This window comes from Vanrija albida (assembly GCF_041260175.1).
Source record: "Vanrija albida strain AlHP1 chromosome Unknown contig_7, whole genome shotgun sequence".
Classification (NCBI taxonomy): domain Eukaryota; kingdom Fungi; phylum Basidiomycota; class Tremellomycetes; order Trichosporonales; family Trichosporonaceae; genus Vanrija; species Vanrija albida.
In genome coordinates this window covers 1,998,795-2,026,548 of record NW_027191426.1, presented here as the reverse complement: position 1 = coordinate 2,026,548, position 27,754 = coordinate 1,998,795, and the positions used below count along the sequence as shown (strand labels likewise).

The 27,754-nt window shown below is 65.8% G+C and overlaps 12 protein-coding genes across 12 annotated transcripts; 7 read left to right on the top strand and 5 right to left on the bottom strand.

Moving 5' to 3' along the window:
• Window positions 1-457: 457 nt before the first annotated feature.
• Window positions 458-2,205, bottom strand: Q8F55_009270 (uncharacterized protein; the record flags this gene model as incomplete). The annotated part of the gene is made up of 3 exons (XM_069357638.1): window positions 458-727; window positions 764-2,059; window positions 2,092-2,205. The coding sequence occupies 3 exons, from the start codon at window positions 2,203-2,205 to the stop codon at window positions 458-460; spliced, it is 1,680 nt and encodes a 559-aa protein (XP_069205575.1).
• A 2,115-nt stretch (window positions 2,206-4,320) lies between these two features.
• Window positions 4,321-6,344, top strand: Q8F55_009269 (uncharacterized protein; the record flags this gene model as incomplete). The annotated part of the gene is made up of 7 exons (XM_069357637.1): window positions 4,321-4,331; window positions 4,443-4,642; window positions 5,070-5,146; window positions 5,185-5,455; window positions 5,491-5,621; window positions 5,656-6,197; window positions 6,245-6,344. 7 exons carry the CDS (start codon window positions 4,321-4,323, stop codon window positions 6,342-6,344), a joined length of 1,332 nt encoding a protein of 443 aa, XP_069205574.1.
• A 355-nt stretch (window positions 6,345-6,699) lies between these two features.
• Window positions 6,700-7,982, bottom strand: Q8F55_009268 (uncharacterized protein; the record flags this gene model as incomplete). Its single annotated transcript, XM_069357636.1, has 2 exons — window positions 6,700-7,259; window positions 7,709-7,982. The coding sequence occupies 2 exons, from the start codon at window positions 7,980-7,982 to the stop codon at window positions 6,700-6,702; spliced, it is 834 nt and encodes a 277-aa protein (XP_069205573.1).
• Window positions 7,983-9,018: 1,036 nt separating this feature from the next.
• Q8F55_009267 (uncharacterized protein) lies at window positions 9,019-9,782 on the bottom strand (the record flags this gene model as incomplete). Its single annotated transcript, XM_069357635.1, has 3 exons — window positions 9,019-9,285; window positions 9,327-9,614; window positions 9,750-9,782. The coding sequence occupies 3 exons, from the start codon at window positions 9,780-9,782 to the stop codon at window positions 9,019-9,021; spliced, it is 588 nt and encodes a 195-aa protein (XP_069205572.1).
• Window positions 9,783-10,583: 801 nt separating this feature from the next.
• On the top strand, window positions 10,584-11,305 carry Q8F55_009266 (uncharacterized protein; the record flags this gene model as incomplete). The annotated part of the gene is made up of 4 exons (XM_069357634.1): window positions 10,584-10,612; window positions 10,651-10,875; window positions 10,945-11,038; window positions 11,090-11,305. The coding sequence occupies 4 exons, from the start codon at window positions 10,584-10,586 to the stop codon at window positions 11,303-11,305; spliced, it is 564 nt and encodes a 187-aa protein (XP_069205571.1).
• Window positions 11,306-12,717: 1,412 nt separating this feature from the next.
• On the top strand, window positions 12,718-14,281 carry Q8F55_009265 (uncharacterized protein; the record flags this gene model as incomplete). The annotated part of the gene is made up of 2 exons (XM_069357633.1): window positions 12,718-12,983; window positions 13,036-14,281. The coding sequence occupies 2 exons, from the start codon at window positions 12,718-12,720 to the stop codon at window positions 14,279-14,281; spliced, it is 1,512 nt and encodes a 503-aa protein (XP_069205570.1).
• A 122-nt stretch (window positions 14,282-14,403) lies between these two features.
• Q8F55_009264 (uncharacterized protein) lies at window positions 14,404-15,762 on the bottom strand (the record flags this gene model as incomplete). Its single annotated transcript, XM_069357632.1, has 3 exons — window positions 14,404-14,628; window positions 14,661-15,297; window positions 15,332-15,762. The coding sequence occupies 3 exons, from the start codon at window positions 15,760-15,762 to the stop codon at window positions 14,404-14,406; spliced, it is 1,293 nt and encodes a 430-aa protein (XP_069205569.1).
• A 1,148-nt stretch (window positions 15,763-16,910) lies between these two features.
• Window positions 16,911-18,011, top strand: Q8F55_009263 (uncharacterized protein; the record flags this gene model as incomplete). Its single annotated transcript, XM_069357631.1, has 1 exon — window positions 16,911-18,011. One exon carries the CDS (start codon window positions 16,911-16,913, stop codon window positions 18,009-18,011), a length of 1,101 nt encoding a protein of 366 aa, XP_069205568.1.
• Window positions 18,012-18,600: 589 nt separating this feature from the next.
• Q8F55_009262 (uncharacterized protein) lies at window positions 18,601-20,375 on the top strand (the record flags this gene model as incomplete). The annotated part of the gene is made up of 6 exons (XM_069357630.1): window positions 18,601-18,824; window positions 18,859-18,978; window positions 19,022-19,106; window positions 19,140-19,239; window positions 19,280-19,720; window positions 19,765-20,375. The coding sequence occupies 6 exons, from the start codon at window positions 18,601-18,603 to the stop codon at window positions 20,373-20,375; spliced, it is 1,581 nt and encodes a 526-aa protein (XP_069205567.1).
• A 736-nt stretch (window positions 20,376-21,111) lies between these two features.
• Window positions 21,112-22,963, top strand: Q8F55_009261 (uncharacterized protein; the record flags this gene model as incomplete). The annotated part of the gene is made up of 3 exons (XM_069357629.1): window positions 21,112-21,280; window positions 21,322-21,609; window positions 21,645-22,963. The coding sequence occupies 3 exons, from the start codon at window positions 21,112-21,114 to the stop codon at window positions 22,961-22,963; spliced, it is 1,776 nt and encodes a 591-aa protein (XP_069205566.1).
• Window positions 22,964-24,469: 1,506 nt separating this feature from the next.
• Window positions 24,470-25,735, top strand: Q8F55_009260 (uncharacterized protein; the record flags this gene model as incomplete). The annotated part of the gene is made up of 1 exon (XM_069357628.1): window positions 24,470-25,735. One exon carries the CDS (start codon window positions 24,470-24,472, stop codon window positions 25,733-25,735), a length of 1,266 nt encoding a protein of 421 aa, XP_069205565.1.
• A 476-nt stretch (window positions 25,736-26,211) lies between these two features.
• Q8F55_009259 (uncharacterized protein) lies at window positions 26,212-27,531 on the bottom strand (the record flags this gene model as incomplete). The annotated part of the gene is made up of 1 exon (XM_069357627.1): window positions 26,212-27,531. One exon carries the CDS (start codon window positions 27,529-27,531, stop codon window positions 26,212-26,214), a length of 1,320 nt encoding a protein of 439 aa, XP_069205564.1.
• Between the last annotated feature and the right edge of the window lie 223 nt (window positions 27,532-27,754).

Sequence of the window (27,754 nt, the reverse complement as noted above, 5' to 3'; positions counted from 1 at the left end):
TCGACGCGACGCGACGCGACGCCTCGGCGGTGGCGGCGGCGCCCGGCGCGAGGACGCCTCGGGAGGCCTTGCCCCTACCTTCCGGCGTCACCGCGTTTCGGGGTGCACCACTAGCCCGCTATGCAATCCGCACGTGTCAGCTATGCGCTAGTTGCGGCTCGCGGCTCGGCGCTCGGCGGCTTGTTGCACGCCGGAGGACACGGCATGAGGCATGGCCATGCACTACGGATGACGGGAGATTGCCGGCCGGGTGGCGTGGCGCCACGCCGAGGACCCGACGCTAATGTAGGTGGCAGAGATCGATCTCGCCGCCGCTGCCGCTGCACGCCGCCGGCCTAGATCTCGTCGCTTCAAAATGAATGCATGCACGCAGACACCGTCGCCGACTTTGATTTCATCTCAATTCCATTCCCGAAGCTGAAAATTTATCCCAGCAGCACGTTTCCCACAGCCCCACTTAACGCCGGAGCGACTCGACCGAGCCCTCCTCGACGTACTCGACGGCGCCGCCCTTGTCCTTGTCCGAGATGGACCCCTCGACGTGCTCGCTCTCGGTGTGCGGCAGCTTCTGGAAGCCCCAGCGCTTGGGGCCCTCGAACAGCGCCGCAATCTCCTCGAGGGAGAGCGGGCCGTTGGGGCCGCGGGTCTCGATGAGGTACAGGTAGATGTACACGCCCTCGAACGCGATGAAGACGCAGAAGACGATGTAGTACTTCCACTCGATGGCCTGGGGCGTCAGCGTGTGCCAGCGAAGGCGACTCACGAGGATGGCGATCGGGTTGATGTACTGGTTGAACATTGACGCCGCCGAGATGGTAAAGTTCATGACCATCATGCCCTTGGACCTCAGCGCGTAGGGGAGGATCTCGACGGCGTAGGCGCCGCACAGCGGGTTCATGGCAATGTTGAAGAAGAACTGGACGAGGAAGATGAAGGCGATGACGGCGCGCCCGGCGTGCTTGTTGGCATCGAGGGCCGGGCACGAGTTCTTGTCACCGTCGTTGGCGGCGAGGCACGCCGGGTCCCACGTGTGCGAGCTCTGGGTGTAGGTGGCCGAGCAGATGGTCCAGGCCGTGAACGAGATGCACATGCCGACGCACGAGATGAGGAAGAGGCGGCGGCGGCCGGCGCGCTCAATGAGCATGGCGCCGCCGACGGCCACGACAAAGTTGTAGACCTGCATGATGCCGTTGATGAGTGTCTGCCACTTTGGCTCGGTGATTCCAATGCCCTTGAGCGTGAGCGTCAGGTAGAACGAGATGAGGCCGGTGCCGGACCACTGGCAGAAGATGCCCAGCGCAATGACCAGGTTCATGCGGCGGCGGTTGGCCGAGGTCGAGAAGAGGGAGCGGTACGTCGTCGTCTTGTTCTCGCGGTCGGCCTCGATCGCGCCCTTGATCTCGTCGATCTCCGCCGCAATCAGCGGGTCGTGGTGGTCACCCTCGCAGTGGTACTTTGCGATAAAGTCCACGGCCCTGTCGGTGCGCCCGTTGGCAATGTTCCAGCGTGGCGACTCGGGGAGGAACCAGATGAACCCGACCTGGATGAGCGAGGGGACGCACTGCAGGAGACTCGGGATGCGCCACCCCCAGTTCGTGTGCATGCGGAACGTCCCAAACGTCGTCCAGGCAGCGAATATAGCCCCTAGATACCATTGGGTGCTGAAGAGCGCGGTGAAAGGCGCGCGGAAGGTCGGGTAGGCGAGCTCGGAGATGAGGATCGGCGAGGCGAGGAGGGAGAAGGAGAGCCCAAAGCCGATTAGGCCGCGCGACGCGATGAACATGCCGGCGTTCTGCGCCGACCCCTGCAGAATAGACGCGACGATGAGGATGCAGCAGCCCACGAAGACGCCCGCGCGGCGGCCATAGCGGTCGGCGATGATGGGGGCGAAGGGGAGGCCGAGGATCGAGCCGATGTTCTGGATCGCGTTGTACACGCCAAAGAGGTTGGGCTTGCGCTCAGGGTGGCCAAAGTACTCTTGCCAGGTGGTTAGGGCCTGCAGGCCGTTCATCATGGACCCGTCGTAGCCGTTTGACGCGGCCGAGAGCACGAGGAGGAACTGGCGTCAGCGGGCTCGGTGGCGCCACACACCAGCATGAAGGAGAGTTTGAGCTGGTTTCCGCGGTACCACTTTACGTCGCGCCCGGCCAAGGCCGCGGTGATGGTCGCGCCGGTGCGCGCGGTCGCTACTTCGATCTGGCCCATGGCTGTGTGTGCTGTCGAGAAGGTCTGTCGAGTCGAGTCTAGGCCGCTGCTGCTGCTCTGTGGCGATAACGATAACAGCCCGTCAGCTTATGTATCCCGATCAGAGCACAGAACATGCAGAACACCAGCACGAGTTGGTTTGATCACCACCTCCACGGGGTACTCGACGGCCCCGGTGAGGGGATGCAGCGGCCGGCCGCGCCGAGATCTGGGCGGAACCCACCGACGGAGCCTGGCCACGGGCCGAGCTCGGGGCCCTCGGGGCGAGATTAGCTGGAGCACTCACTCATCTGCGTCCCGGGGCCATGCCGGGCGATGTGGGCGACGCCGGCAGCGCTCTCGCGTAGCGGATGATGGAAAAGCAAGGCCGAAGGGCTCGGAAGGGGTGGATCCGGCGTGGCTGACCCTTCGCTTTATGGGCCCCCAGCCTGCGCAGCGCCAGATCCATCACGGCCCGAGGGCGCCGAGGTGCTCCTGAGGCCTTCTAGCAGGCTACAAGTGCACAACCGAGGGAGATGAGGAGATCGAGGGCAGGGATATGCGGTGGGCACCTCGTTTATCCTGTTTTTCCCGCGGAGCGGGGTCTCCGCACCGGAAGTGGCACATCCGCGTGGCCGTCATTTGAGTAGAACACTCTGCTCACGACGACAACAAACGCATCAAGAACTTCCGAGCCAGCGCTGGATCGCGCCGAGCAGCACCTATCTCGCCCATCTCGGCCCTCCTCGCCGCCTGCCAGCTCGCCGTACCCCCCCGCGCGCGGCGGCGAGCTCGGCATCTTGCTCGACCTGGCCGCTGCGATAAACCGGGGTGCCGAGCGCGCCGATACCGCGATTTCGCCGCTTTCTCGGGATCCACCACTACTCAACTCCTCGACGCGTACGTTTGGGCGGTGGATGAACGATGGAAGCTCATGTGACCCGGCGTCGTTCGCCGAGCCCTTGCGGCGCGGGATCGCTCGACGGCTCGGGTGAGGCGCCTCTGCTGACTCACAAAGGCGCCAGCAGCAAGGCCGCGGCCCTATTTTTCGACCTCGAGCCAGCATCCCAGCGATCGAGATCCACCCGCCCGCCTCAGCGCCGCTCCGCGCTCGAGCAGCGCCACGACCAGAGATCACGTGACCTTTCACTCTGGCTGCACTACAGGCCGGGGCGAGACGACGAGGGCGAGGCCGGGGGCGAGGAGAAGCAGCCCTCGGCGCCATGCATGCGCCGACGGAGCCGTGCGGCGCCGCGGCGGCTCGAGCCGTGGGAGCCGCCGTGGGGGCGAGGCGGCCCGAGCGGGCGGGAGGGCCCGGTCGTCTCCGAGCCGATGTGCCGACACGGACTTTGTGATTTGTTGTTGTCGGCTGCTTTGTGCGGGATCCGACGCCGCCATGAGCTCTGGCCTCGTGCCGTGCAGCTCTGTACGGCGTATGCGGTGGGCAGTAGAGATCCGGCACCTCGTTCGGCTGGTCGAGCGGCGTTTGAGTGAAGATTGGCACGTGGAGCCCCACGGCTGCGACGAGACAAACCTCTCTTCGGCCGTCGACTGCATCGTCTCCTCTCCGTCCTCTTGTCCACACGCCGACGCCTACTGCACCACGCGCCCTCGACGCCTCGGATAGCATGAACTGAGCTGACATGATGACTCCGGCAGCGCTGGCCTACCTCACCCCCCGCCATGAAGCCACCTGACGCCCGCACATGTGGTGGTGACTCACCCCCCCTTTGCGGCGCGCGATATCACCCGTTTACGCCGCGAACGATGCCGACGAGCAGACAAAGGGCGACCACTGCGGCCCCATGAGCGCGGCATGAGCGCGGCATGAGAGCGGGGGGACGGGGGGAGCAGCGAGCGAGGGACACCGACGGCGCGTGCACTCGCCTCTTCAACTCGCTCAAACTCTTGCTCCTCCCCACTCCCTCTCTGCACGCTCCACCACCTCTCACGCGCTCCTTGCCACCCATCTACCGCTCGCCCCCATTAGCAGCTCTCAGCACGGCCCCATTGCTGCGAGTCCCACGTCACCTCGCTCCACCGCTCGCTATTTAACCCCACGCCAGCCTTCAACAACCCTCACTAGGCATGACAGTCGCGATGCGCGCTCCGGCACTCCACGACATTCGGATCCACATGTGGGTAGCGTGAGCGGTCAGAGCTGACAGTGCAGCGTGGGCGCGGGGTAAGTCGTCGCGAGGGGTGCACGCGCCGGCCGACTCGGCGGCACCGAAGACTGGCCCAGCTAACCCACGCAGCATGGGCGGAATGGGCACCGCCCTCTCCCTCGCCCGCCAGGGATTCACAAACATCAACGTGTGGGAGCAGGCGCCGTACCTCGACGAGGTGGGCGCCGGCATCAACATCCCCCCAAACCTCGGCCGCATCCTCACGCGCTGGGGCGTGATGGACATTTGCAAGGCCGAGGGCGTTGCGATCCAGGTGGCTAATGTGCATGGTGAGTGAGGGGGGGGGGGGGGGTGGCCCAGAGCCTGCTCTCGCAGCGGTGTGAGCAGGGGGCGTCTGGATCGCGGCGGAGAAGGCTCCTCTCCGAGAGCAGCGAGCGGAGGTCGCGGCGGGTGCGGCTTGGACCATCTTGCCGGCGACGACGAGGCAGGGTGGGTGTGGCACACCCAGCGAGCACGACATTTCGCTCGCTTCGCACTTGCCGCCGGCGGAGAAGCTTTTCCCAGCTCGTGGCCCTCACGCCGCTCGCGCCGACGCTCCGTGCCGCCGCACGCTTCGCGACTTCGCAGTGCCTAGAGCCGAGGTCGAGCGGGTGTCCCCCGCCGCGCCGCTTGCCTCATAGCCGAAGCTCGTGCAGGCCGGACCGTGCCCCTCGGTCGACTGGCGCGCTGGATCGACGTGGTGCTGACCGGCCGCAGACTGCGAGACGGACGAGGTGCTCACCGCGACAAACTACTCCGAGTACATGCGCCAGGAGTACGGGCACCCGTTCATCGTAAGCCGCCGCCGCAGTGCCGCAGTGCTCACGCCCAGACGGTGCACCGGTCCGCGCTGCAGAAGTCGCTGGTGCGCGGCGCGCTCGACACGGGCCGCGTGACGCTGCACCTCGACCAGGTCATCTCAGAGTACGACTTTGAGAACACACGGCTGCTGGTGCGCGACGACGAGGTCGACCTCGACGAGGACGGATACCCGATCGAGGGCGAGCTGGTATGGATCGACGCCGACCTCATCATCTGCGCCGACGGCATCAAGTCCAAGGCGCGCGCTGCGCTGTTAGAGCAGCAGGGCATCAAGGACGAGGGTGGGTGGGGGTGTGTCGGCGAGGCTGACGACCAGTCGAGAGCACCGGCCAGGCGGCGTACCGCATCATGGTGAGGAAGTCGCTCGCGGCCAACGACCCAGAACTGCTCCCCTTCTTCACCGAGGCGCAGTCGCACCGCTGGATCGGAGACCGGCGCCACGTCATGGTGCGTGGGCTAGCTGTCACACCGCTTACACCAGGGCTACCCGATCGAGGCCGGCGACCTGTTCAACATCTCGACGTCGCAGCCCGACGGCAACTTTGTCGAGGCCGACGAGTGGACGGCCATGGGCGACAAGGAGACGATGCTCGAGACGTTCCACGACTTTTGCCCGCGCGTGAAAAAGCTTCTCTCCCTCGTCCCGCAGTACGAGGTGCTCGAGTGGCGGCTGCGCGTGCACAAGCCGCTGCCGACCTGGGTCGACGGGCACGTCGCGCTCGTTGGCGACGCGTGCCACCCAACACTGCCGCACCTGGCCCAGGGCGCGGCCCAGGCGATCGAGGACGCCGTCGCGCTCGGCATCATCCTCAGCCGCATCAAGTCCAAGGACCAGATTCACGCCGCCCTCAAGGTCTACCAGAAGATCCGCAAGCCGCGCGCCGACTGGGCCGTGGTCACGGCCGACGAGAACTCGAAGCACCTCCACCTCAAGCGCGCCGACCGCGACAAGTGGGTCGCCGAGTTACGCGCGGCGCTCCCGGATGGCGAGGACAGCGTCGTCATCGACCGCCTCGGGTCGAGGTGCGTGACCCCTCTATCAGCTGGGCCCTTGCTAACACGCGCACCAGGGACACGCACGACCGCCTGTTCCGCTACGACATTGCCCTCGAGACCGAGCAGCACTTCTCCAAGTTGTTCGCGGAAGAGCTCATGGCTGGTGAGGCATGAGCGTCGGCGCGCCCCGGTTTCTCGCTCAACCTGGTCTAGTCAGCTTCCAGTATGTTGCCTAGACGAGGCTGTCGCCCACAAGGCTGAGGCGCAATGTGCGCAGGTTTAGTTAGGTATCGTCACGATCATGTATGTTATGCGCTGTGTGTGGGGGGAGGTGGCCCGGGGCTGCACTGCTGACCTCGCCGCCGCAACCACCTCGGACTCGGTCAACCATTGCATCTAACACCTGAACCAAGTGCGTGTGTGTACTGGAATGTCATTCATAAGCTACTGCATGGTCTACCACTGGGTAGAACCGTCCGGGAGAGCCGCACCCGAGAGGTATCCAGAGTCCGGGAGCCGGCGGACTCGCCTACGCCGCCACCGTGCTGGGGTCTGCGTCGTCACCGAGGAGCTCGAAGGATGGCGCCGGGGGATGCCAGAAGCGGAGAAACGCCTCCTCCCCCCAATCGTTGCACATCGCGTCGAACGTTTGGACGGAAATCGCTTCGATAAGCGCGGACAGCCGCTTCCGAGAGTCACTGTCCAGGCTCTGCAGGCGCGACCACAGCACCATCAGCGCCTCCCCCTCCGTGAACTCTTGTGACTCGTACACCAGACACGCGATGAAGAGCCGGATGTGCCAGTCTGTCCTTGGGCAGTCTGGAGGGAGGGCTCCGGGGCCCAACTCTTCCAGTCCAACGACGGCCAGGCGCGCGCGCGGGAGCACGGCGGAGACGCCGAGGAGTAGGTTGTTGAACGCGAGGCAGTCCAGGTACGGAGGTGTCGCCGAAGTGTCGTCCGGGTATACGCAAACGCTGAGTTCCGACAGGCTGGGCATGCGGATGATATCGTCGACGAGGGGAATGGTCTCCCCGACTTTGAGGTGGAAGATAATAGTGTGCACCATCGGACTAGGAGGGGCGATGAAGGCTGGGCGAACCGGATGCACTCCCGGGTGCATGGAGAACAATCGTGATGCCATCCTCGAGGATCCAACGGCACCTGGTCTTCCGGCCTTCCTACGCAGCCGCTCAAGGTGCTACGCCTGTGAGAAGTCTTGCGATGGCCGGCCAAAGCCGAAATCGCACGTCGATGAGGCCGATGACGCCAGCGCTGGAGGCCATGAGGTCGCACGCCCGGGAAGGACGGTGGCAGCGTGGGGGGGGGACCAGGAAGGCCGACACGATCTCGAGCTGAGGGAGGACGAACGTCGAGCAGTACGTGCTCCCCTGGAGACTGTGCGACCAGACGCCGTCGAGGATGTGCTCGAGCTGGAGGAAGGGCTGCACACGCCTTGAGCGTTACATCGGGGGCGTGCCTCGTGGATCTCGAGGCAGTCCTTCCCCAGGTTCCAGAGGCGAAGCTCGCTCTCGAATTACCGGCATCCCAGTCGAGTCCGGGAATGCGCTTGTCGGTGCGCGGGTGACGGAGCGCGATACTGGACTTGAAGATGTGCACCGCCACGTGGACACAGAGCTTCTCGGTGATGAGGTGGTGCAGGTCGCTGCACGTCGCACGGAGGGCTGGGTATGCCGACTCGTCGGTGTGTCGCACTATGGTCTCCCAGAGGTCTGGGAAGAAGGACGGCGAGAGGGAGGTGCCCGAGGACGTGACGGGTGCTTGGGCGAGCTGGGAGGTGGGCGAGAGAGACATTGTGGAATGAGTAGAGAAAGTCGTAAAGAAGGCAGACCGGTGACAACCGCCTTTTGTACTTCTTCGGCGCAGATTCCAGCAACCACCACTCCTCGCCCTCGCAGATGCCTTGGGAGTTGGGGCCTGTGGAGCGTGGATCCAGGGAGACATGAGAATCAAGGCGGTGCGTCTCGCACGAAGAGCACACATCGTTAACGCCATGCCATCCCACCATCATCAGGGCGGATGACCGTATGTTGTGCCACACACACTCGTTCAACTCGCGCCCACTCCACACCGCGGGGTGCACTCCTCGATCGTCCCTCCTTCGCTCCCATGCCTACCCAGGGGTGGGCGGCCAGAAGAAGGAGGTTGCCCGTGGATCCACTCCAGCCCTGCACCCATGCTGGTGGACCATGTACAAGCTTATCCCGTACCGCTCGATAGCACCTTCTTCCTCGAGCCTTCATGTGTGCGTCCTCGACAAGTTCCTGGACCAGGAAGCTGTGCGTAGTCTGTTTAACTGTCACCTGGTCAAGGAGCGGAGCAATGTCTGCCCAGTAATGTAACTCGGCAAAGCTGCGGCGTGTGTCGGTGAGGTTGTTTTCCCTTAACGGCTGCGGCAAGGCATTTGGGTTATCATGTTGGTGCGGTCGTCCGTGGCAGCGTTCCAGGGGGGCCTTGGAAGGGCGCACCGGGGATGCTGCCAGCGATGGCCACCCGGAACGGCGGCGAGGTTGCGTTCTGGGTCCAGGAGTCACGGTACCGGCGACGAGTGGAAAGACGCTTAGGCATGGCTATAAACGTGCTTCCTCTGATCCTGTGTGCTGTGACGAGGAGACGGGAGCTTGTCGAGCTTGCTGAGAGCCATCCCAGTCCAGAGGGGGGACAGATTCTCTTGCGCAGCTGCGGGGTCGCTGACGATGTTGCGGAGGCGCTCCGTCACTTCCTGCTGATCCTCCCCCGCCTGGAGTGCCTTGACCTTGTACGCGATGACCGCCAGCCTGACTTTGACTGAACAAGCCGAACCCTCCCACTCGTCGCCTGCCATGGCGCGTCAGGCCTCCTCGAGCCCGAAGAACAGGAGCGGACCGCGCGGGATGAGGTCGGCGATGCTCTGGAGGAGGCTCCAGATGGCTTCGCAGTTTACGGGGTTCGGGTTTGTCCCAGTCGCGGTGTCGGGGACGCCGACGATGACGACGATCGCCTTCAGGTTCGGCAGGGCGGAGAGGCCAGTGGGGAACACAAGCCCGTCACCCAGCTGGATGTTGAGAACGATGGTCGGCAAGCGCTGGAGAGGGGGTGCGTGGAAAACTGCCGAGAGCTGGGTCTAGCCATGCCGCCCGCGTGGATCGTTGTCTGGACCTTTGGGTCCAGGAAGGCGGCGATGTGGTCCAGGTTGGGCAGGGATAGCATAGGCGTGTACTTGTGCCCCTTGGACCGGTGGAGCTTGACGTGGTAGAGGGCGCTTTCGAGGTCGCGAGCCGCGCGTATGTCCTGGTCGCAAATGCCGTCGAGGTTGCGCTCGGAGGCGTGCACGACCTTGTCGAGGCCGGGGCAATGGCCGGCAAGCCTCGCGCGGAAGAGCGCCCGCGCGCCGTTCCAGTCGAGTCCCGGGACGCGCTTGTGCGTCCAGGCGCTGAGGAGCTCGATCTGGAGGACACTCCCCGACTTGGTGAGCCGCACCGTGATGAATAGGAGGAGAAGAGTTGAGAAAGAGGGGTAGGCGACGAGAGCCTTTTGTACTGGCCGCTGCGCTCCCACTCGCACCCGTCCAATCTAGCACACCGTGGGCGCCGATTCTTTGGGGATTGGGGCCATCCCAGGCGTGGATTGAGAACGATGCGAGAGAGAGGGCGATGCGTCTCGCACGCAAACACACACGTTGACGCCATGGTTCTGCCCACTCCGCCGCCGGAGGCCTGTGCCACACACACCGCCACTCGCCACCCACTCACCACTTTCCCCCTCCCATCCCACCCTCAACGCCTCCCACTCGCTGCCCATATCTCCCGAGTCACTGCCAAAGAGAACCGCCCATGCAGCAGCACGATCGCTGGCGAGGCCACCGAGAGCTCGTCCGGGGGCGTGGACGTGTCAAGCTACCCCCGAGTCGCTCCTTACAGGAGGAGACGCCGTTCCCCCACTGAGACCTCGACGGGGTGCCTCCCGCGCCCGCGCCTGGCGTGTCCACTGACTCCCCTCGACGAGCACCTCGAATCCCCCGGCTGTGCACAATGCCTCGTGTTCAACGTGTTCGCCGGCCCTGCGCTGGACCACGATCGCGCCGATCGAGTCGCGCAGGGCCTCGTGTTCCCCAGCTCCGTCGTCACGCAGGCGTGGTGACGCAGCGTATCCTCGTGCGCTCGGTGCGCGGGCGGTGCGAAGCTGACCCTGCGCTCGGTGCGAGGTAGTGAGCGCATGCAGAGCACTGTGATGACGCTGTTGTGGACCTCCAAGAGCAGAGCACGGGCCTCGAGACGGACGCCCGCCATTGTGCCACATTGATGCAGTCGCCACTCGTCGAATCCACCAAACTGACTTTGGCTGGCGGTTGTTGCTCGCCGTCTTCCTCCCATTCACTCTCAACACATTACACCTCACTTTCCACCCTTCTCGCCAATGGAAGAAGACGAGAGCCGCCGAGAGGAGTAAGAGGTCCAATGCACCACGGCACTGACAACTCCAGGAGGCGTAACCTTCGTGGCCAAGAGCCGCCGCCGCCCAGCCCATATCGTCGTCCCGGTCGCAACCCATATATTCCCGGTAGCGAAGCGCGCCCCTTCGATTCAAACCGTGGGGTAAGCTCGTACAGCAACCGTGCTCCCTCATCCGTTGCGGCTCCCGCCGCCGACGCCGCCAACACCGACAACGCGTCCAAGAAGCGCAAGGTCCAGGATGACAACGCCGAACCGTACGTCCCGGATGACAACTCCGACCCGTAAACCCTCCCCATGGTCCCCGCTGAGCCAACCCTCAACAGTTCCCACCCCAAGATCTTCTCCGATGGCCTCGACTTCCCCGTGACGTTCTACGTCGACCCGTCGTGCAGCCCCGTCCTCGGACGCATGATCAAGGTGTGTACAGTGCACGGGGGTCTTCCTCGCGCCTCCCTGCTCACAACGCAGCTCGACGGCGGACACCTCACCACCCCCGACCGCGCGCATCTCCTCGTGTTCAACGTGATGTCCGCGGCCCAACTCAACGACGACCAGGCGGAGCTCGTCGCCAAGCCCCGCTTCTTTGGCAGCGTTGCCGTCACGCAGGAGTGGGTGACCGACTGTATCCTCTCGCGCCGGGTCAGCGGGCTGCGCGCCGAGGAGCTTGTGGTCAAGAAGAAGTAGTGAGAAGATGCATCGTACTGCGGTGTAGCACTGCTTGTGAGTTTGTCAGCGCTGCTCGTGAGGTGGTGGTGGTCAGCTGCAGTCGGGTTGCCGAAACGGATCGCGACCGTCCTGGGGCCACCCAACGCGGCTCCTGGTAGTGATTGATCAGAGGACTTGAAGTCCGCTACGTCCGCCGCGGTGAGCTGGAGCACAACGCAGCGCGTGGTCGGGCTGTGCTCGGGCTGGCGGAGTGGGAAGGGCATGGAGCGGACAGAGCCGGCTCCGAAGTCGACCTGGAATCGATGATGGGTGCGCGACAAGTGGGCACTGATTACTGACCTAGCGTCCTGTCGGCATTATTATCGCTAGCCGTGGGTCCATGGCGAGGTTGGACCGTCTAGTTTGGCAAGGTGAGCTTCTTGGCCTCAAGCATCAGCATGCCTCAGCGATCCACGACGCACTTGCAACCACGCCTCGCCCACCGACCGAGCCAACGCACGCCAGTTGGCCGAGATTGTGTGAAGCCCGGATAACGGCGCTAGCGAGCAAATGAGCTGCTATTGTGCTGATAAGCCGAGTAGGTTTCCGGCGTCTTGTTCTCGCCGCGAGCTGACAGAAGCAGCAGGCATGCAGGCATGCATGAATGCACGTGGGTGCCGGCGCGCCGACGACTTGGGCCGCGGGCACCTGCTGCCTACGACAGGTCGAGCTTCTGGCGTGGCACTCTGCGGCTCCAGCTCGCGCCAGCACGCGCCAGCTCATGGCCGATGAAACAGCCGATCCGATCGCATCCTACTGGGTCCAAGGAAGTGCGACGGGGGTATGCATGTCTGGTGGGCGCGAGACAGCGGGTGGGTGGGCTGTCACAGACGGCGCATCTCCTCACGAAAAGCGACCCCTCCCTCGGTGCCGCACACCTCATCGGGTCCTCACCAGCATCCACCTCGACACCGCCGCCCAACCCACAGCTGCTCCACTCCAATCCGCCCGCATGCTCTCCGCATCGGAAGGCCCGAAAGTCCTCATTGCCGCGTCACATGCCGCGCCAGTTCGCTGCATGCCTGCCCTCGTGCGTGCGTTAGTCACTAGCGCCGGCCGCTCAATTGGGCCCTTTCATTGCCGCCAAGCTCGTTTCGGCCATGACCTTGTTGTTGTTGTTGTTCTTGTCACTCTTCATGGCCATTCACTCACTCGCGCGCATTCCGCAAACGCGGCTTTACGCTTCTCATGCAACTGTCCACTGTGGCCTAACTCGAGCGCAGCAGCGATCGCTGCTAGCTGCAGCGTAATCATCGTGACTGGGGCTGGCGCGAACAGCACGGCTTCTGGCTCTCGGGGAGGCTCGATCGGTCTGCGAGGGGCGGAGATGCATAAACGCGGCTGTGTCGGCGCACTTTCAAGCCAACCCCGACCTCACCCCACCCAACGCCATGGCACTCGACCTCACCCCCCTCCTCTGCGGCATCACGACGGGCGTCGGCGGCCTGCTCAACGGCGTCGGCGACGCCGTCGGCAGCCTCGCGCTCCGCCACGTCGGCCTCCCCCCGCCCGTATCCGACGCGCACCTCGTTTCTCGGCGCGAGCTGCACGAGTCGCACCTGCGCGTCAAGTACGCGCGGGGCTTTGAGCACGAGCACGCCGTGCGCGCCGAGCACCAGGCGCTGGTTAAGCGTCTCGGGCCTGGCGCCTCGACCGAGTAAGTCGGCCCCCTGCCCCCCCTGGCTCCTGCCCCAGCTGACGCCGCACAGCCTACAGAACAATGGCCGCGACGCGTGGTACGGCGTCACGTACACGCTCGGCACGCCGCCCCAGTCGTTCCTCGGCGACATTGACACGGGCTCGGACCTGACCTGGGTCGCGGGCGCGGCGTGCGTCGAGCCCGAGTGCGCTCTCCCCGGAGCGCGCTTCGACCCGGCCCAGTCGAGCAGCTACGTCGACACGGCACGCCCCTTCACCCTCTCGTACGGGAGCGGCAACGTCGGCGTGTCGGGCAACTACGCCAACGAGACGGTCAACATCGCCGGGCTCGACGCGGCAAACTACCCTTTCGGCCTTGTGACCAACAGCTCGGGCCCGCAGGGCGGCATTCCGTCCATCTTTGGCCTGTCGTTCCCGTACATCGGGAAGAGCGGCGTGCAGACGACCGTGCCGTTCTGGGACTTGCTCACGGACCCAGTCCAGGACCAGGTGTTCTCAGTGCACCTCGGCCGCAAGACGTCGGGCGCGATCGACTCCACGGGCAACACGGCCACCGACCCCAAGGGCGGGCTGATCTCCTTTGGAGGGTACCATGCCGAGCTGGCGGCGTCGGACATCGAGTGGCTCCCGGCCAACGAGACAAACTTCTTCTGGCAGACCTGGATCAAGGGCTTCACCGTCAATGGCGTAGAGCTCCCCGTCTCCGAGAGCCCCAACGACGCAGTGATCGATACCGGCGCAGGCGCGTGGTACGCGCCCAAGCCCGTCGTCGACGCGTACTACGCCAACATTGAGGGCGCGGTCCGCTACTCGGGCCAGTTCTTCCTCCCGTGCACCTCGCGGCCCAACGTGACGCTCCGGTTCGGAGAGGTAGAGTACGAGGTCTACCCGCCCGACCAGATCAGCGTCGGCAGGGCCCGCTGCCTCGGCTTCCTCCAGTACGCCAGCACCGTCAGCGACGCCTACTCGTACCTCATCGGCGACGTCTTCCTCAAGAACGTCTACTCGCTGTACCGCTGGGGCCCGACGCGCCAGATCGGGTTCGCAAAGCTCAACGACTGCGCCAACAAGCCCGTCGACCCCGAGATCCTCGCCAGCCTCGACGGGCGCTCGACCCTCCCCATTCCCCAGTCGACGACGGCCGCGCCGACGACGACGGCCAGCGGTGAGAGCAGCACCGACGGGCCCACCACGGCCGAGCCGACCGCCGAGCCCACCACCTCGGGCCCCGTGCCCACCGCGCGCAGGCGCCACCTGCCCCGCCGCGGCTCGTACGTGACGTACGACAAGGAGTGATTGAACGCGCCTCGTAGACTGTGAAAAACCGACCCCTTAGACCGCCTCGTAACTTTGCGCCTGTAATGAAATGACGAATGAATCCTTGCCTGTGCATGCCTGTACAACCGCTGCGCTCCCACTTACAACCGCGCGCCGCCAAAGCGGTGGGGGTCGAGCCCGCGGATGTCGGCGCTGAGGTGCGCGCGCGTGCCGGCAATGTCGGCGAGCACCATCTCGGCTAGGACGATGCCCGAGCCCGGCGCGAGCGTGATGCCCCAGGGCCCATGCCCAGCGCTGACATACACGTCCTTGGCCCACTGCCCGATGACGGGCACCTTGTCGGCACACACCGGCCTGTAGCAGAACTGGAGTCAGCGCACCCAGCACACGCACTCACGTCGGCCTTGATCAACTCTGCGCCCTTCTCGACGTCGAGCGAGTCGCTGACGGCGCGCGACGCGCGGAGCATGCGCGCGATCAGCGTCGCATCCAGCAGCTTGGGCACGTCAGCCGCCGTCGGCGGCAGCCTGTTGATGTCGATCTCGCGCAGCCCCCTGGGGGCGGGCACGGCGTTCTCGCCCGCCCCGTAGATGGTGTTATCGGGCCTCGGGTAGAACTCGATGTTCTTGGTGAGCCCGTACGGCCCTGACGCCGGGTCGGTCGCGTCGGCGCGGCTGTGGTCCACGCGCGCAGAGTGCCCCGGCCCATGGCCGAGGTCGCCCGCCGTCTGCCCGACGCCCGCGAGGATCGCCTCGGCAGGCAAGATGCCGTCGTACACGGGCGGCATGAGCGGCCTGATGAGGACCGAGTGACCGGGGAGCGTGCTGACCGGCACGGGCGGGATCGCGAGGGTGCGGCACACCTCGGCTGACCAGGGCCCGGCGGCGATGATAAGTTTGTCGTAGTGCACCGGCCCGACGTCGGTGATGATTGTGCGCGAGGCAGCGTTGCGCGCGAGCGGCGTGCCAATGACGGTGCGGAGCCCGCGCAGCGTCGCCTCGGCGTGCAGGCGGCGCGTGAACTCGAGCGGGAGCCTGGCGTCAGCGAGCCCCCAAAGGCAGGACCTACACCTGGCCCATGCCGCCCTCGCCCTTGCCGCTGAGGTCGACACGCCGGCCGTGCGTCCACGCCGGGCGGTCGCTGCCGTCCAGCGCGCGCGAGTTGGGCAGGTTGCGGTACTCGCTCATCTTGCCGTCGTCTGTGCCGACGAGCACGCCAGTGGCCGCAGAGAACTGGCGCCAGCCGAACGCGCGCTCGCCGTCGAAGCGCGCCGCGAGGTCCTGGAACGCGGCGAACGAGAGCCGCGCGAGGTCCTCAGTCGCGGGGTAGTGCCAGGCCGCTTCGCGCGCGATGAAGCCGGCTGCCTTGCCGGACGCCGCGGCCGCGATCGACGTGTTCTCGATGAGCGTGACCCGCGGCTGCTCGGGCGAAGTGACGAGGTAGTAGGCCGTGCTGACGCCGATGATGCCGCCGCCGATGATGACAATGTCCGCGGGCATGATGAGGGTGTGCGTGGGGGTGAGGTGCGCTGTCGCTGCGCTCTTATGTCCTTTGGGGAGATGTCAAGAGAGAAATGGCCGGGTGCGATGGGACAAGACTGGACGAGTGGAGGTCCCGGCGCATCTCGGCGCCAAGTGGGAGGTCAGCAGACACACCCCGCGGCTAGCACTCTGCAGCGACAACAACGGCCCCCACGTCCATGCATTCGTGACAGATAAAGACACCTCCTGAGAAAAGACACCTTTGGCCCCCTCGAGGTGTCTTCTGCATCCAAAAGGTGTCTTTCTCGTCCAAAAGGTGTCTTTTGAGGTGTCATGGACGACGTGCCATTTCCAACGTAGCCGCCGGCTCGGCCGGCAACATGCCGCGCTTTGCCGAGCTCGTAGCCCGCGGCTGTTTCGTCGACTCGGCATGCCGCTGCTGCTGCATGAGATACAGCTAGCCGCGGGGGGCTGCTGGACCAGGCGAGGCCGCATGGGAGGATGGGCGCGAGTGCATGTGGCTCGGATGTAGGCGCTGGAGGCTGGCAGAGGAGGGGGGGGGGGGGGTGGCCGACAGCCTCGATGCTCCTTGCTTGGCAGGACCTCCTGGCCCCTGCCACGCGACACTCGCCTATACCCCGGACCCCGTGGGCGAAATAACAGTGCGCGTGCGCACTCTTGCTGCGCCGTCGCCTCTTCAGAGTCGCCGAAGACGTGAGCGCGCCGCTGAGGTCGACATGTCCATGTCGATGTCGGTCGCTCGTCGCCCTCGTCGGAATGCGCGGAAGTGGTCCGCGGTATTGGACGGAGTTGGAGCCAGAGGGGCATTACAAAATGCCACGTGCTGGATTAGGATGGGGCACACGACACCCACGTGCGGATTAGATATCGTCGCAGCCATTAGCCATTTCAACGCCGCCCCAGCCATTGCCGAGCGCCGATGACGTCTCGACTTTCCGATCGCGGGCGGGTCGCTTGTTCCACATCTCTTGCTGACTCTGACTGTCGGCCCAGCAGCGACAGCGACAACGACAACGACAGCGACGACTGACTGAGCAAGACGGCCTCGTGACTCGAACGCGTCTGCTCTAGCCGACATATATCGCAGCAAGCCCGAACCGACCGCCCGCCTCCTCCAACTTCCCACCCCCTCCACGCCCCCCGCCATGTCCAAGCACAACCTCCTCAAGCGGCTGGGCCTGCAGCACCCCATCATCCAAGCCCCCATGGCGGGCACGGCCACGCCCGCGCTTGCAGCCGCCGTGTCCAACGCCGGCGGGCTCGGCTCGATCTCAATCGCAAACTTTGACGCGCCGACGGCCCGCAAGAACATCCAGGCGCTCAAGGCGCTCACCGACAGGCCGTACAACATCAACGTGTTCGTGCACGAGGAGGGCGTGGCCGACGCCGCGCGCGAGGCGCAGTGGGTCGACTTCCTGCGGCCCGAGTTTGAGCGGTACGGCGCGCAGCCGCCCGCCGCGCTCAAGAACATCATGCCGACGTTCTACGACAACGAGGCGGTCGTCCAGGTGCTCGTCGAGGAGCGGCCGCCCGTCGTCTCCTTCCACTTTGGGCTGCCGCCAGCTACGACAATCACGGCGCTGAAGAACGCCGGCGCCGTGCTCCTCGCCACGGCGACGAGCGTGGCCGAGGCGCGCCTCCTCGAGGCCGCGGGCATCGACGCCATCGTCGCGCAGGGCATCGAGGCGGGCGGACACCGCGGCGTGATGGACCCGGCCGCACCAGACGACGAGCTCACGACCGCCGCGCTGACCCGCCTGCTCGCGACGCACACGGCCCTGCCCGTCATCGCGGCCGGCGGCATCATGGACGGCGCCGGCGTCGCGGCCTACCTCGAGCTGGGCGCGGAGCTCGCGCAGCTCGGCACGGCCTTCATCGCGTGCCCCGAGAGCGCGGCGGACGAGGGGTTCCGGGCGACGCTCGCGAGCGACGCGGCCTTCCACACGCGCCTCACGCCCATCGTGAGCGGCCGCGCGGCGCGCTCGCTCGCGACAAACTGGGTTGCGCTCGACCAGGGAACACACGCCCTCGGCCCGCACCCGCCGCAGCCGGCCTACCCCATCGCGTATGACGCCGCCAAGGCGCTCATCGCCGCCGCGAAGGCAAAGGGCGATAACGGCTGGGGCGCGTACTGGGCCGGGCAGGGCGCGCCGCTCAGCCGCGGAAAGGTGCCGGCCGCCGAGCTGCTGGGGCAGCTCGTGGCCGAGCTCGCGGCCGCGCGTAAGGCGAGCGCCGCCAAGTTGTAGCGGGGTGGGAGGGCGGGCCGACGAGCCGAGAGAGAGCCGACAGACCGACAAATGTATACTACCAATGCCATGATGTGATGCCCGGCGAAACTATGCGCCGGACATGGCCGACGCAGCGGCAACTTGCGGCTCACACGCCCGTGCGCTGCTGCTCGCGAGCTCGCGGAGGTCGGCATGTTGCGCGTGTTGCCAACACGCGCTCGTGGATGAATGGATGGCGACAGCGGCACCTCGTGCCTGCGCAGTCCGGGGCTGACGGCTGGCTGACATGAGCCGACTGCAGCCGTACTCGGAGCCCGCGCGCCGCGGCCGCAAGCTGGATCGACAGCCGCTGGGCCAATCAAGCGGCGCAAGCCGTCGATAAGACGCCGTGCGTGCGGGGTGCACGACGGCGCTCGAGCGGGGAGTCTGCTTGGCGCGCCGAAAATACGCTAAGGCTCATGGCAAGCCCACACGCCATCGGCGTGCGCAATGTCGTCGTGGGACGAGATACTGCAGGCGCCGTGGGACGAGATACTGCAGGTATCACCGGCATGCCGTGGGCTATATATGCGCCAGCGGGGCCTTGGCAGGCTGGGTAAGCAGCAACATGTCGTACGAGAAGGACAAGGACGTCGAGAAGGCCGACGCCGACATCAGCGTCGGCCTACCCCACACCGGGAGCGCTGCGCCCGTAGCCGCCAACACGCACACTGTGCGCCTGGCCGAGGCGGACGAGGTGGCGGCCCTGGTCGCCGGGCACACGGGCGAGGTCGACGCGGCCGAGGCCGCGCGCGTGCGCCGCAAGATTGACTGGCACCTCATGCCGCCGCTGTACGTCCCCCTTACCTGTGTCTACTGACCCCAGGATGCTCCTCTACCTCGTGCAGTTTACCGACAAGACGACCCTGGGCAGCAGCTCGATCCTCGGCATCAAGAAGGACAACCACCTCAGCGCGGCGCAGTACAACTGGCTCGCGACGATCTTGTGGGTGCCTGTTTCTTGCCGCGCAGGCTGACGCCGACCCCAGCTACCTCGCGTACCTCGTGTTCGAGTGGCCGCAGAACCTGGCGCTGCAGCGCTTCCCGCCGGCCAAGTGGATGTCGCTCAACATTGTGCGTTTGGCCTATGGGCGCCGCTGACCCCAGTTCATCTGGAGCATCATGCTCTTCGCCCAGGCCGGGTGCCACAACTTTGCCGGGTTGTTCGTGTGCCGCCTCTTCCTCGGCGTGTGTGAGGGGTCCATCAGTGAGTCGCGCCTCCTCGGAAGCTCGCTGACCGCTCGCAGCCGCCGGATACCTCATCATAACCTCCATGTTCTACACGCACGAGGAGGCGGCGCGGCGCGTGGGGTACTGGTTCCTCATGAACGGCACGGCGCAGATCTTCTCCGGGCTCGTCAGCTTTGGCGTGTACCACGTCGACGCGAAGAAGTTTGCGCCGTGGCGCCTGTTCCACATCATCACGGCGGCTGTGACGCTCTTCATGGCGGCCGCGTTCTACTGGTTCGTGCCGGACTCGCCGTTGAACGCGCGCTTCCTCGACAAGGAGGAGAAGGTCGTGGCCATCGAGCGGCTCAAGAACGCGTCGAGCGGTATCGAGAACAAGACGTGGAAGCGCGAGCAGTTTGTCGAGGCGCTCAAGGACTGGAAGGTGTGGGCATTCTTCCTGTACGCGAGCGTTGCGCAGCTGCCCAACTCGCTCACGAACCAGAACGCGCTCATCATCAGTGAGTAGAGCCGAGCTTGATCTGTCCGCCGACTCACGCTGCAGACTCGTTCGGGTGGACAGTGAAAGAGACCACGCTCCTCGGCATCGTCCCCGGCGCCCTCGAGATTATCGCGATCCTCGCCTCGTCGGCCCTGCTCAAGCGCTTCAAGAACAGCCGCACCTGGATCGGGCCGCTCTTCGTCCTGCCCAACTTCATCTCGGCGCTGCTCATCATCAGCCTCCCCTGGCACAAGAAGGGCGCGCTCCTCGCGGCCATGTACATCGGCGGGCTGGGCGGCGCGCCGGCGTTCGTCATCGCCCTCGGGTGGTGCACGGCCACCAACGCGGGCCACACGAAAAAGACGACGGCCAACACGTTCATCCTGATCGGGTACTGCCTCGGCAACCTGCTCGCGCCGCAGATGTGGGAGGCGCGGTACGCGCCGCGCTACTACGTCCCGTGGGGCGTCATCCTCGGGTCGTACGTCGTCGCGAGCGCGTTCATGGTCGGCATCGGGCTGGCCCTGCGCAAGGAGAACAACCGCCGCGACGCGCTCGCCGCTGCCGGCGAGCTGCCGGTGCAAAAGTACTACGACGAGAACGGCAACGAGGTCGACCCGACGTTCCTCGACCTGACAGACAGGCAGAACCTGGCGTACCGGTATCCGTTGTAGGGGGGCTGAGGTTGAGGGGTGTAGTGCGATGGATGTCTTCGAGAGGGTGTGGTGCGATGGATGCCATCGAGGCGGCGTGGCGCGATGGATCTCTTCGATGGCCACCAGCGCGCCAAGTGCCGATGCGAGTGCGAGTCCGGCCGACGCAGCATATCCGGAATAGCACCACGCCTGCCCTGCGGAATAGCACACCGAGCGTCGCTTGCAGGCCAGCGGGTGTGGGGATGCAAGCTCTGGCTGGACACTGGCCGCAGGCGCGCGGCAGCGCTTGACACCCACGCCGAGGCCACGGCTCGCCCTACATCGGACCGCTGCGCGATCTGTATCCGAGGCCCGGCTTGCTCGCATGCGCCAGGGCCACGCAGCTACACGTGCAGGCCGTGGCGCTGCCCGCGGCAAGCAAGCACCCCTGCGTCCTGCATCTCGCAGCTTGGCGCAGCATGCTCGGCCCTACCGTGCCGAGTGCACGCAGAGGAGCGGCGGCAAGGCCAAACCAAACCCGGGCCGAGAGGACACACCCTGGCACGCTCCCTCGGCCGAAGTGGCTCAAGGCACATCTAATCAGATAAATGCTTGGCGCCAGCGCTGCCACCGGCTCACCCGGGCACCTTGCTCTCGGCCCTCTTGGCTGCGGAACGCAAAGTTTTCTCTAGTGCCCTCGGGTGCTGTGTGCCGAGCGCGTGCATGTGTCTACTTAAGAGCGGGGGTCGTGAACTTTGGCAGACCCATCCGCAGCATGTCCGACCCCATCACTGACACGCCGCACCTGCGGCAGAATGCCGCCGGCGCCGAGGCAGACGCCGCGTCGGTCAAATCGCCTGGTGTCGCGCGCATCGAGGCCATCAGCTCCATGTTCAAGCGCTGGCACTTCTGGGTGCTCTTCGTCGGCATCTTCCTCGTGTCGTGTGCGTACCTGCCCCTCCCCCGGCCCAGCTAACCCCCGCAGTCTCGTACGGCCTCGACTCGGCAACCCACTACACGTTCCAGAACTACGCCGTCGCCGCGTTCCAGAACAGCGGCAAGATCAGCACCATCGGCGTCGTGCGCGGCATCGTCGCCGCCGCCTCGCAGCCGGCCTTCGCCAAGCTCTCCGACTACTTTGGCCGCATTTCCGTCCTCGTCTTCTCCGTCCTCTTCTGGGGTATCGGAAACGCCATCCAGGCCACGGCCAAGGAGCTCGGCGCCTTCTCGGCCGGCGCCGTCCTCTACCAGTTTGCCTTTACCGGCATCATCAGTGAGCCTTGCCCCGCCCCGCCCCGCTGACCCCAGTCATCTGCATGATCCTCATCGCCGACACGACGTCGCTCCGCTCGCGCGTGCTCGCGTCCTGGCTCCCCGCGACGCCGTTCCTCATCACCACCTGGGTCGGCGGCAACGTTGCCCAGGCGGTGATGGACGGGCCAGGCTGGCGCTGGGGCATCGGCATCTTCGCCATCGTCGTGCCGGCCGCCACGATCCCGCTCTTCGCGTCCCTTACCACGGCTGAGATCCGCGCCAAACGCGCGGGCCTGCTCGACAACGTCGTGTCCCCCTACCGCCAGGTGCTGAGCAAGGACATGTGGATCGACTGCTTCTGGGTGTGCGACATTCTCGGCCTTGTCCTCCTCGCCTTTGTCCTCGGCCTCATCCTCGTGCCCTTCACCCTTGCTGGTGGCTCGGTCGAGGTCTGGCGCCGCGCGAGCACCATCGTCCCCCTCGTCCTCGGCGTCGTCGTCGCCCTGCCCCTCTTCATCTTCTGGGAGGCCCGTGGCGCCCGCCACCCCCTCGTACCGTTCAAGATCCTCGCGTCAAAGCAGGTCCTGTCGTGCATCCTCATCGCCATCCTCATCAACCTCACGTGGTACACCCAGGGCGACTACATCTACCAGACACTGCTGGTCTCCTTCGGCAAGGACATTACGACGGCGACGCGCGTCATGAGCATCGACAGCTTTGTCTCGGTCATCGTCGGCTGCGCGCACGGCTTCATCGTGCGCCGCGTCCGCCGCCTCAAGTGGTGGATCGTCGCCGGCGCCGGCTTCATCGTGCTGTCTTTCATCCTCCTCACGCGCTTCCGCGGAGGCTTCGCCAGCTCGGACTTTATCGGCTTCATCGCCGGCGAGGTCATGCTCGGCATCGGCAAGGGCTTCCTCCCCTACTCGACCCAGTGCCTCATCCAGGCCGCCGTCGGCCACGAGCGCACCGCCGTCATCACGGGCATCTACCTCGCGTCCTACTCGATCGGCACGGCGCTGGGCAACACGATTGCCGGCGCCATCTGGATCAACACGATGCCCGGGCACATGGAGAAGAACCTGCTCAACTACGGCGTGTCCAACGGCACGGCCATCGCCGCCGCCGCCTACGCCGACCCCTTCACGTGGATCGCCACAAACCCCGTCGGCACGCCCGCCCGCGAGGCCATCAACCTCTCGTACAGGCAGGTCCAGCGCTACCTCTGCGCGACGGGTCTGGCCTTCAGCGTGCTGCTCTTGGGCATTACGCTGTTCCTCGACAACCCCTTCCTCTCCGACACGCAGTCGCTCGAGACCGAGGAGCAGGAGCCCCAGGTCACCGAGAAGGACGAGCGCCGTAGCGAGAAGGCCTAGGCGGGGTGGTACATGGCTATGCAGTGTTTGTGGTTATCGTGCAGGGTCCGGAGTGTCAGGAGCATGCGTCAGCAGCGTCAGCGTTGCGTCAAGAGCCGCCTGGCTGACGTGTCTGACCCATCACTGCTGACCACGACTCGCCACGGCCGCCGGACGCCAAGCAGACCGCGTCGAGGTGGTACTACCCACCCGCCCGTCCACAGCATAGCGCAATCGGAAACAACTCTGTTTTCCCGCCATGTTCAACGCCATGTGCATCGCACCCAGCCCATTCGCTCCCCGGCCGCCAGCAGTTGTTTATCACCGTGCCAACCACTAGCACTGCCTCGTCGGAGGAATCTACTGCGGAAGAATGCACCATCCCAGCCCACGGGTGCCCGCGGGCCGTCGGTTGTGCGGCGCGTGTCAGATCTGTCTCGCGCGGTAGCGCTCGCCGCAGTCGCAGTCGGAATGGTTAGAGTTGGTGTCCTGGAGCGAAACGCGTCACGCCACACGTCGTTTCACCGCTGCACTAGCCACAGGCGACCTCGACCTCCGGCGGCAAGTGTCGGCCAGCCGCTCTCAGGTGGGCAGCGTGCCATTGTGCGTGCTGTACATCTTGGCCAGCCGCTTGTAGGGTGCGAGGCGTGCCATTGTGCGTGCTGCATCAGGGGGTGTGAAGCCGCCGGGATGTGATACTCGGGCATGGGCCATCGCCGTGTAAGCCCGCTTCGCGAGGCCGACGGAGTGAGCCCCGACGGAGTGAGCTGCCTCGGCATCGTGGGTGGGGGCACTGCTGATCGACGTTGCGATCGCCTGCTATCGCACCACGTAGACGCCGCCTCGCGCGTGTCTGCTGGCCGTCGTGATCGCCGCCATGTATGCACGCCGCACCCACCTCCCCACTTATCAGCAAGACCAAACACGCCGCCGCAAACACCGCAGCACACCAGCCCCAGCTGGCCTAGACCGCGTCGCGTCCATCCCATCGCACGAGAACACGCAGACGCGCATCGCGTCCGTCCGTCGAAAACGCATAACGGCATGAGGGAAGAGGCACGGTCCTGCCACGAGCCAGCCTTTACGACGCACCGAGCCGGGCCGGCTCCAGCGTGTTTTACAGTCGAACGCGGGAACGCCGCAAGGCACGCGCGCGTCTGGCTCGACCATGTCCAATGTACCATGAGTCGGGTTTGGGCACGACCACCCCCGATCTCTGTCGGCCAACCAGCTTGCTCGTGTCTCACATCTAGCGATACGAGGCACCACCGCTTCCAACCGACGCGCCGTGGTGTTCTCTCTGCGAGCTGCTGGCCGTTCCTCGGCGCGTGTGTTGCGCCGTGGGCAGGCTGGTGCCGGGGAATGGGGGGCAGCGGGACGGGAGGAGGCGACGGGGGTGCTCACGACTGACGAATGACCTGGAAAAGGCGCTCGCAAACAGCTCAAAAGGGCGCGCTGCAGCTCACTCTCACCCCCATCCCCAGGCCCCCGACACTCGTTCGACACCCACACTCTTTCACCCCCAGCATGAAGCTCTCGTTCGTCGCCCTCGCGGCCGGCGCGGCCAGCCTCCTCTCGCCGGCCGCCGCCTTCCCCTTCCTCTCCAACGCCGACTCAAACGTCATCAACCAGCTCATCAAGGTGTTCCAGGGCCAGCCGCCCGAGCAGCTCAACGGCCTCATCGCCGAGCTCCGCAAGGGCCTCGACGCCATCGGCGACTTTGAGCCCGCCCCCGGCACCGGCTACAAGGGCCTCAACTTCAACAAGCTCACCGAGCAGAGCGTCATCGACGCGTTCGGCCTCAACACGCCGCACGAGCAGCTCGTCAACCAGACGCGCAAGCGCGCCAACTTTATCGGCCTCGGCCTGGGCGAGGACGAGGCGCACCCCTGGATCGCGCCGGGCCCGGGTGACCACCGCGGCCCCTGCCCCGGCCTCAACACGATCGCCAACCACGGCTACATCCCGCGCAACGGCATCGTCAACCCCATCGAGCTCATCGTCGGCACCTTCCAGGGCCTGCACCTCTCGCCCGATGGCTCCATCTTCCTCGCGCTCATCTCGTTCATCTGGAAGGGCGACCTCCCGACCCTCACCCTCTCCATCGGCGGCAAGCACGGCATCGGCGGCGGCCTTTCGTCGCACGGCCTGCTCGAGGGTGACGCCTCGGTCACCCGCGACGACGCGTACTTTGGCGACCAGTCGTCGGTCCAGCCCCGCAAGGTCGCCCAGTACGTCGACGAGATCAACAAGAACGGCGGTGGCCAGGTCACGGCCCAGGTCGTCGCCAACATGCGCCGCATCGCCTGGCTCGAGTCGCGCAACACCAACCCCAACTTTGACTTCAACCCGTGGCGCATGCTCGTCGCCTACGCCGAGTCGGGCTTCCAGCACCAGGTGCTCCGCGGCACGCTCAAGAACTATGGCGCGGCCGAGATCCAGTCCTGGTTCCTCCAGGAGCGCTTCCCGCCCGGATGGAGCCCGCGTCTCATCCCCTTCGGCATCCCCGAGGCGCTGGCCTGGGCCGCCGTCTTTGAGGCGCTCAACCCCACCCTTCCTGGCTGGTCGCTCGGCGTCAAGGGCATGTTCATCCCCCTCCCCACCTTTGGCGGGCTTTCCAAGTTCTTTGGCGGCATCGTCGGCGGCGGCAAGACGGGCGGCAACCCCCTCGGCACTGTCGGCGCCGTTGGCTGCGCCTTTGCCGGCGCCGTCACCGGCTGGTTCCCCACCCAGTTCGCTGGCCTCGTCGACCAGCTCAACATTGGTGGCATCCCCGGCGCCCTCAAGTGCTAAGTTGGGAAGCAACGTGGGCCAGGCTCAGTTCAGTATGCTGCTGTTCGGGGCGAGCCGCGTGAAGCTCTAGACTAGACGCACTCGACACATCTAACGACTACGACGATTTCTTTCCTCTGGACTCTTGGCCTCTGTGCTCTTTTGGCTGTTTCTAGATGGACTCTGGGTCATTTTCCCATGCAAACGTTTCTTTGCCGGGGGCGGGTGTTTGGGGCGTGGGTGTTTGGGCCGCGCTGCGTGTTTGGAGCTGTCGGTGAAGTCTTGCTTACTAACCCATACGCCGAGTATCACATCCTGTGTCGTGCGAACTGCCATCGACCAACTCGCGAGGCAGGTGTTGCCGGCGGAATGCCGATATGCCACACCTGATGGTGGCGCTGCGAGAACCGACGGAGAAAATGGCACGACAACTATTGGCCAACGATATGCTAGACTGCATCCCCAGCTACTGGTAGTCGGCCAGGCTGTATGCCTCGCTACTGGTAGTCCGCGTGCAGGATATCACGCGCACCGCCCGGCGCCTCGGTCGCAAGCGCAAATACCTCGGCGCCCACCTCTCCGCGCCACTCGGCGAGCGTGAGCAGCCGCAGCTGGGGCACGCGCACCTCGCCCTGCAAGCGGTCCCAGCCCCCCTCGAAGCCGGTGCGCGTCCAGTCGCGCTCCGTGATGGCGTCCTCAATGGCCTGGCGGATGGCGTTGCGCCTCGTTTCCCAGTCGCAGTGGTTGCCGACCTCGAGCTCGAGCGCGCGCGTGTCGACGCCCTCGAGCCCGACCAGCGTCCATGCTGTCTCCCTCGCCGGCAGGCTGCACGCCATCGCCCCGACGAGACAGTGCAGCATGCCGAGCACGCGCCGGCCCTCGGGCTGCTCGCCGGGCGCGGGGGAAAACGTGTCCAGCAGGCGCGTGTACGGCGTAAACAGGAGCACGAGCTCGCCGAGCCTCGTGATCCGCGGCACGCTCATCCCGCGCCAGCGGAGGTGCGGGTCGCGGCTCGCGTATCGCAGGTTCACGACCACGCGCTCCGAGCTCCAGTGGTTGACGAACGCGGTCGCCGGGCTATCCCACCACGTGTAGACGCTCGAGTCCCGCGGCCGGCGCGGGTACCCCGTCGTCATGTCGCCAAAACTGATGTGCAGCGCCGCCTCGCTCGTTACGTTCGGGATGCCGAGGAACTTGGCGGTACGCACCACCGTGTCGGCGCGCACCGCGGCGGCGAGGTCGCCCCACTCGTTGTCGGACAGGCTGCCGGCGTACGAGTTGAAGTTGTCGACCGTGCGCGTGTAGCGCTGCAGTCGGGCGATGCAGCTCGCGTGCTCTGCGCGCGCGACGAGCATGTCGGCCGTCGGCTCGGCGTCGGGGGAGAAGCACGGCTCCGCGCGCGCGGGGTAGTGCCGATCAGCCCAGGAGCGCCAGCGGAGGCCGGGCAGGCGCACCCGGCGCACGGGATCAGTGAGCTCGATCGCGCCGCGCGGGCTGCCGGAGCGCACGGCCATCGCGACGTGTGCGTACAGCCGGCAGCTGGCAGCCTCGAGGCAGTACCGGCTCACGAGGCGGAGGGTGGGGAGCACGTCGGGCGGCGCGTGCGCTATGACGAGGTCGAGGATGTGCGGGTATGCCGTGTGGTCGAGCGGCGCGCTCGCAGTCGGGTGAGAGAGCAGGCGCGCCGGAGAGGCCGGCGGCGTCGGGGGCAGCAGCGGGCGCAGGTGCGCGATGGTGATGTTCTTGCGCGCGCAGTAGTGGTGCGGAGAGATGTGGCGGTCGTAATCGGGGGTCGTGTTGAGGATGTGGAGGGACATGGTGGGGCGGGGGATGCGGTGAGGAGAGAAGTGGGAAGTGAGTAGGGAGTAGCAAGGAGCGGTGGTGAGCAGGCAGGAGTGAACGGAGATGGGATACACCCGGAGCAAGAGCAGGTCTTATGTATGCACCATCGTCTTGCCCGGTGAGCAGTGATCCTCATCGGCGCCGTCATCGGTAGCAGCAGTGATAACGCATGCAGGTGTCTCGGAGGCCGCTGGGTCG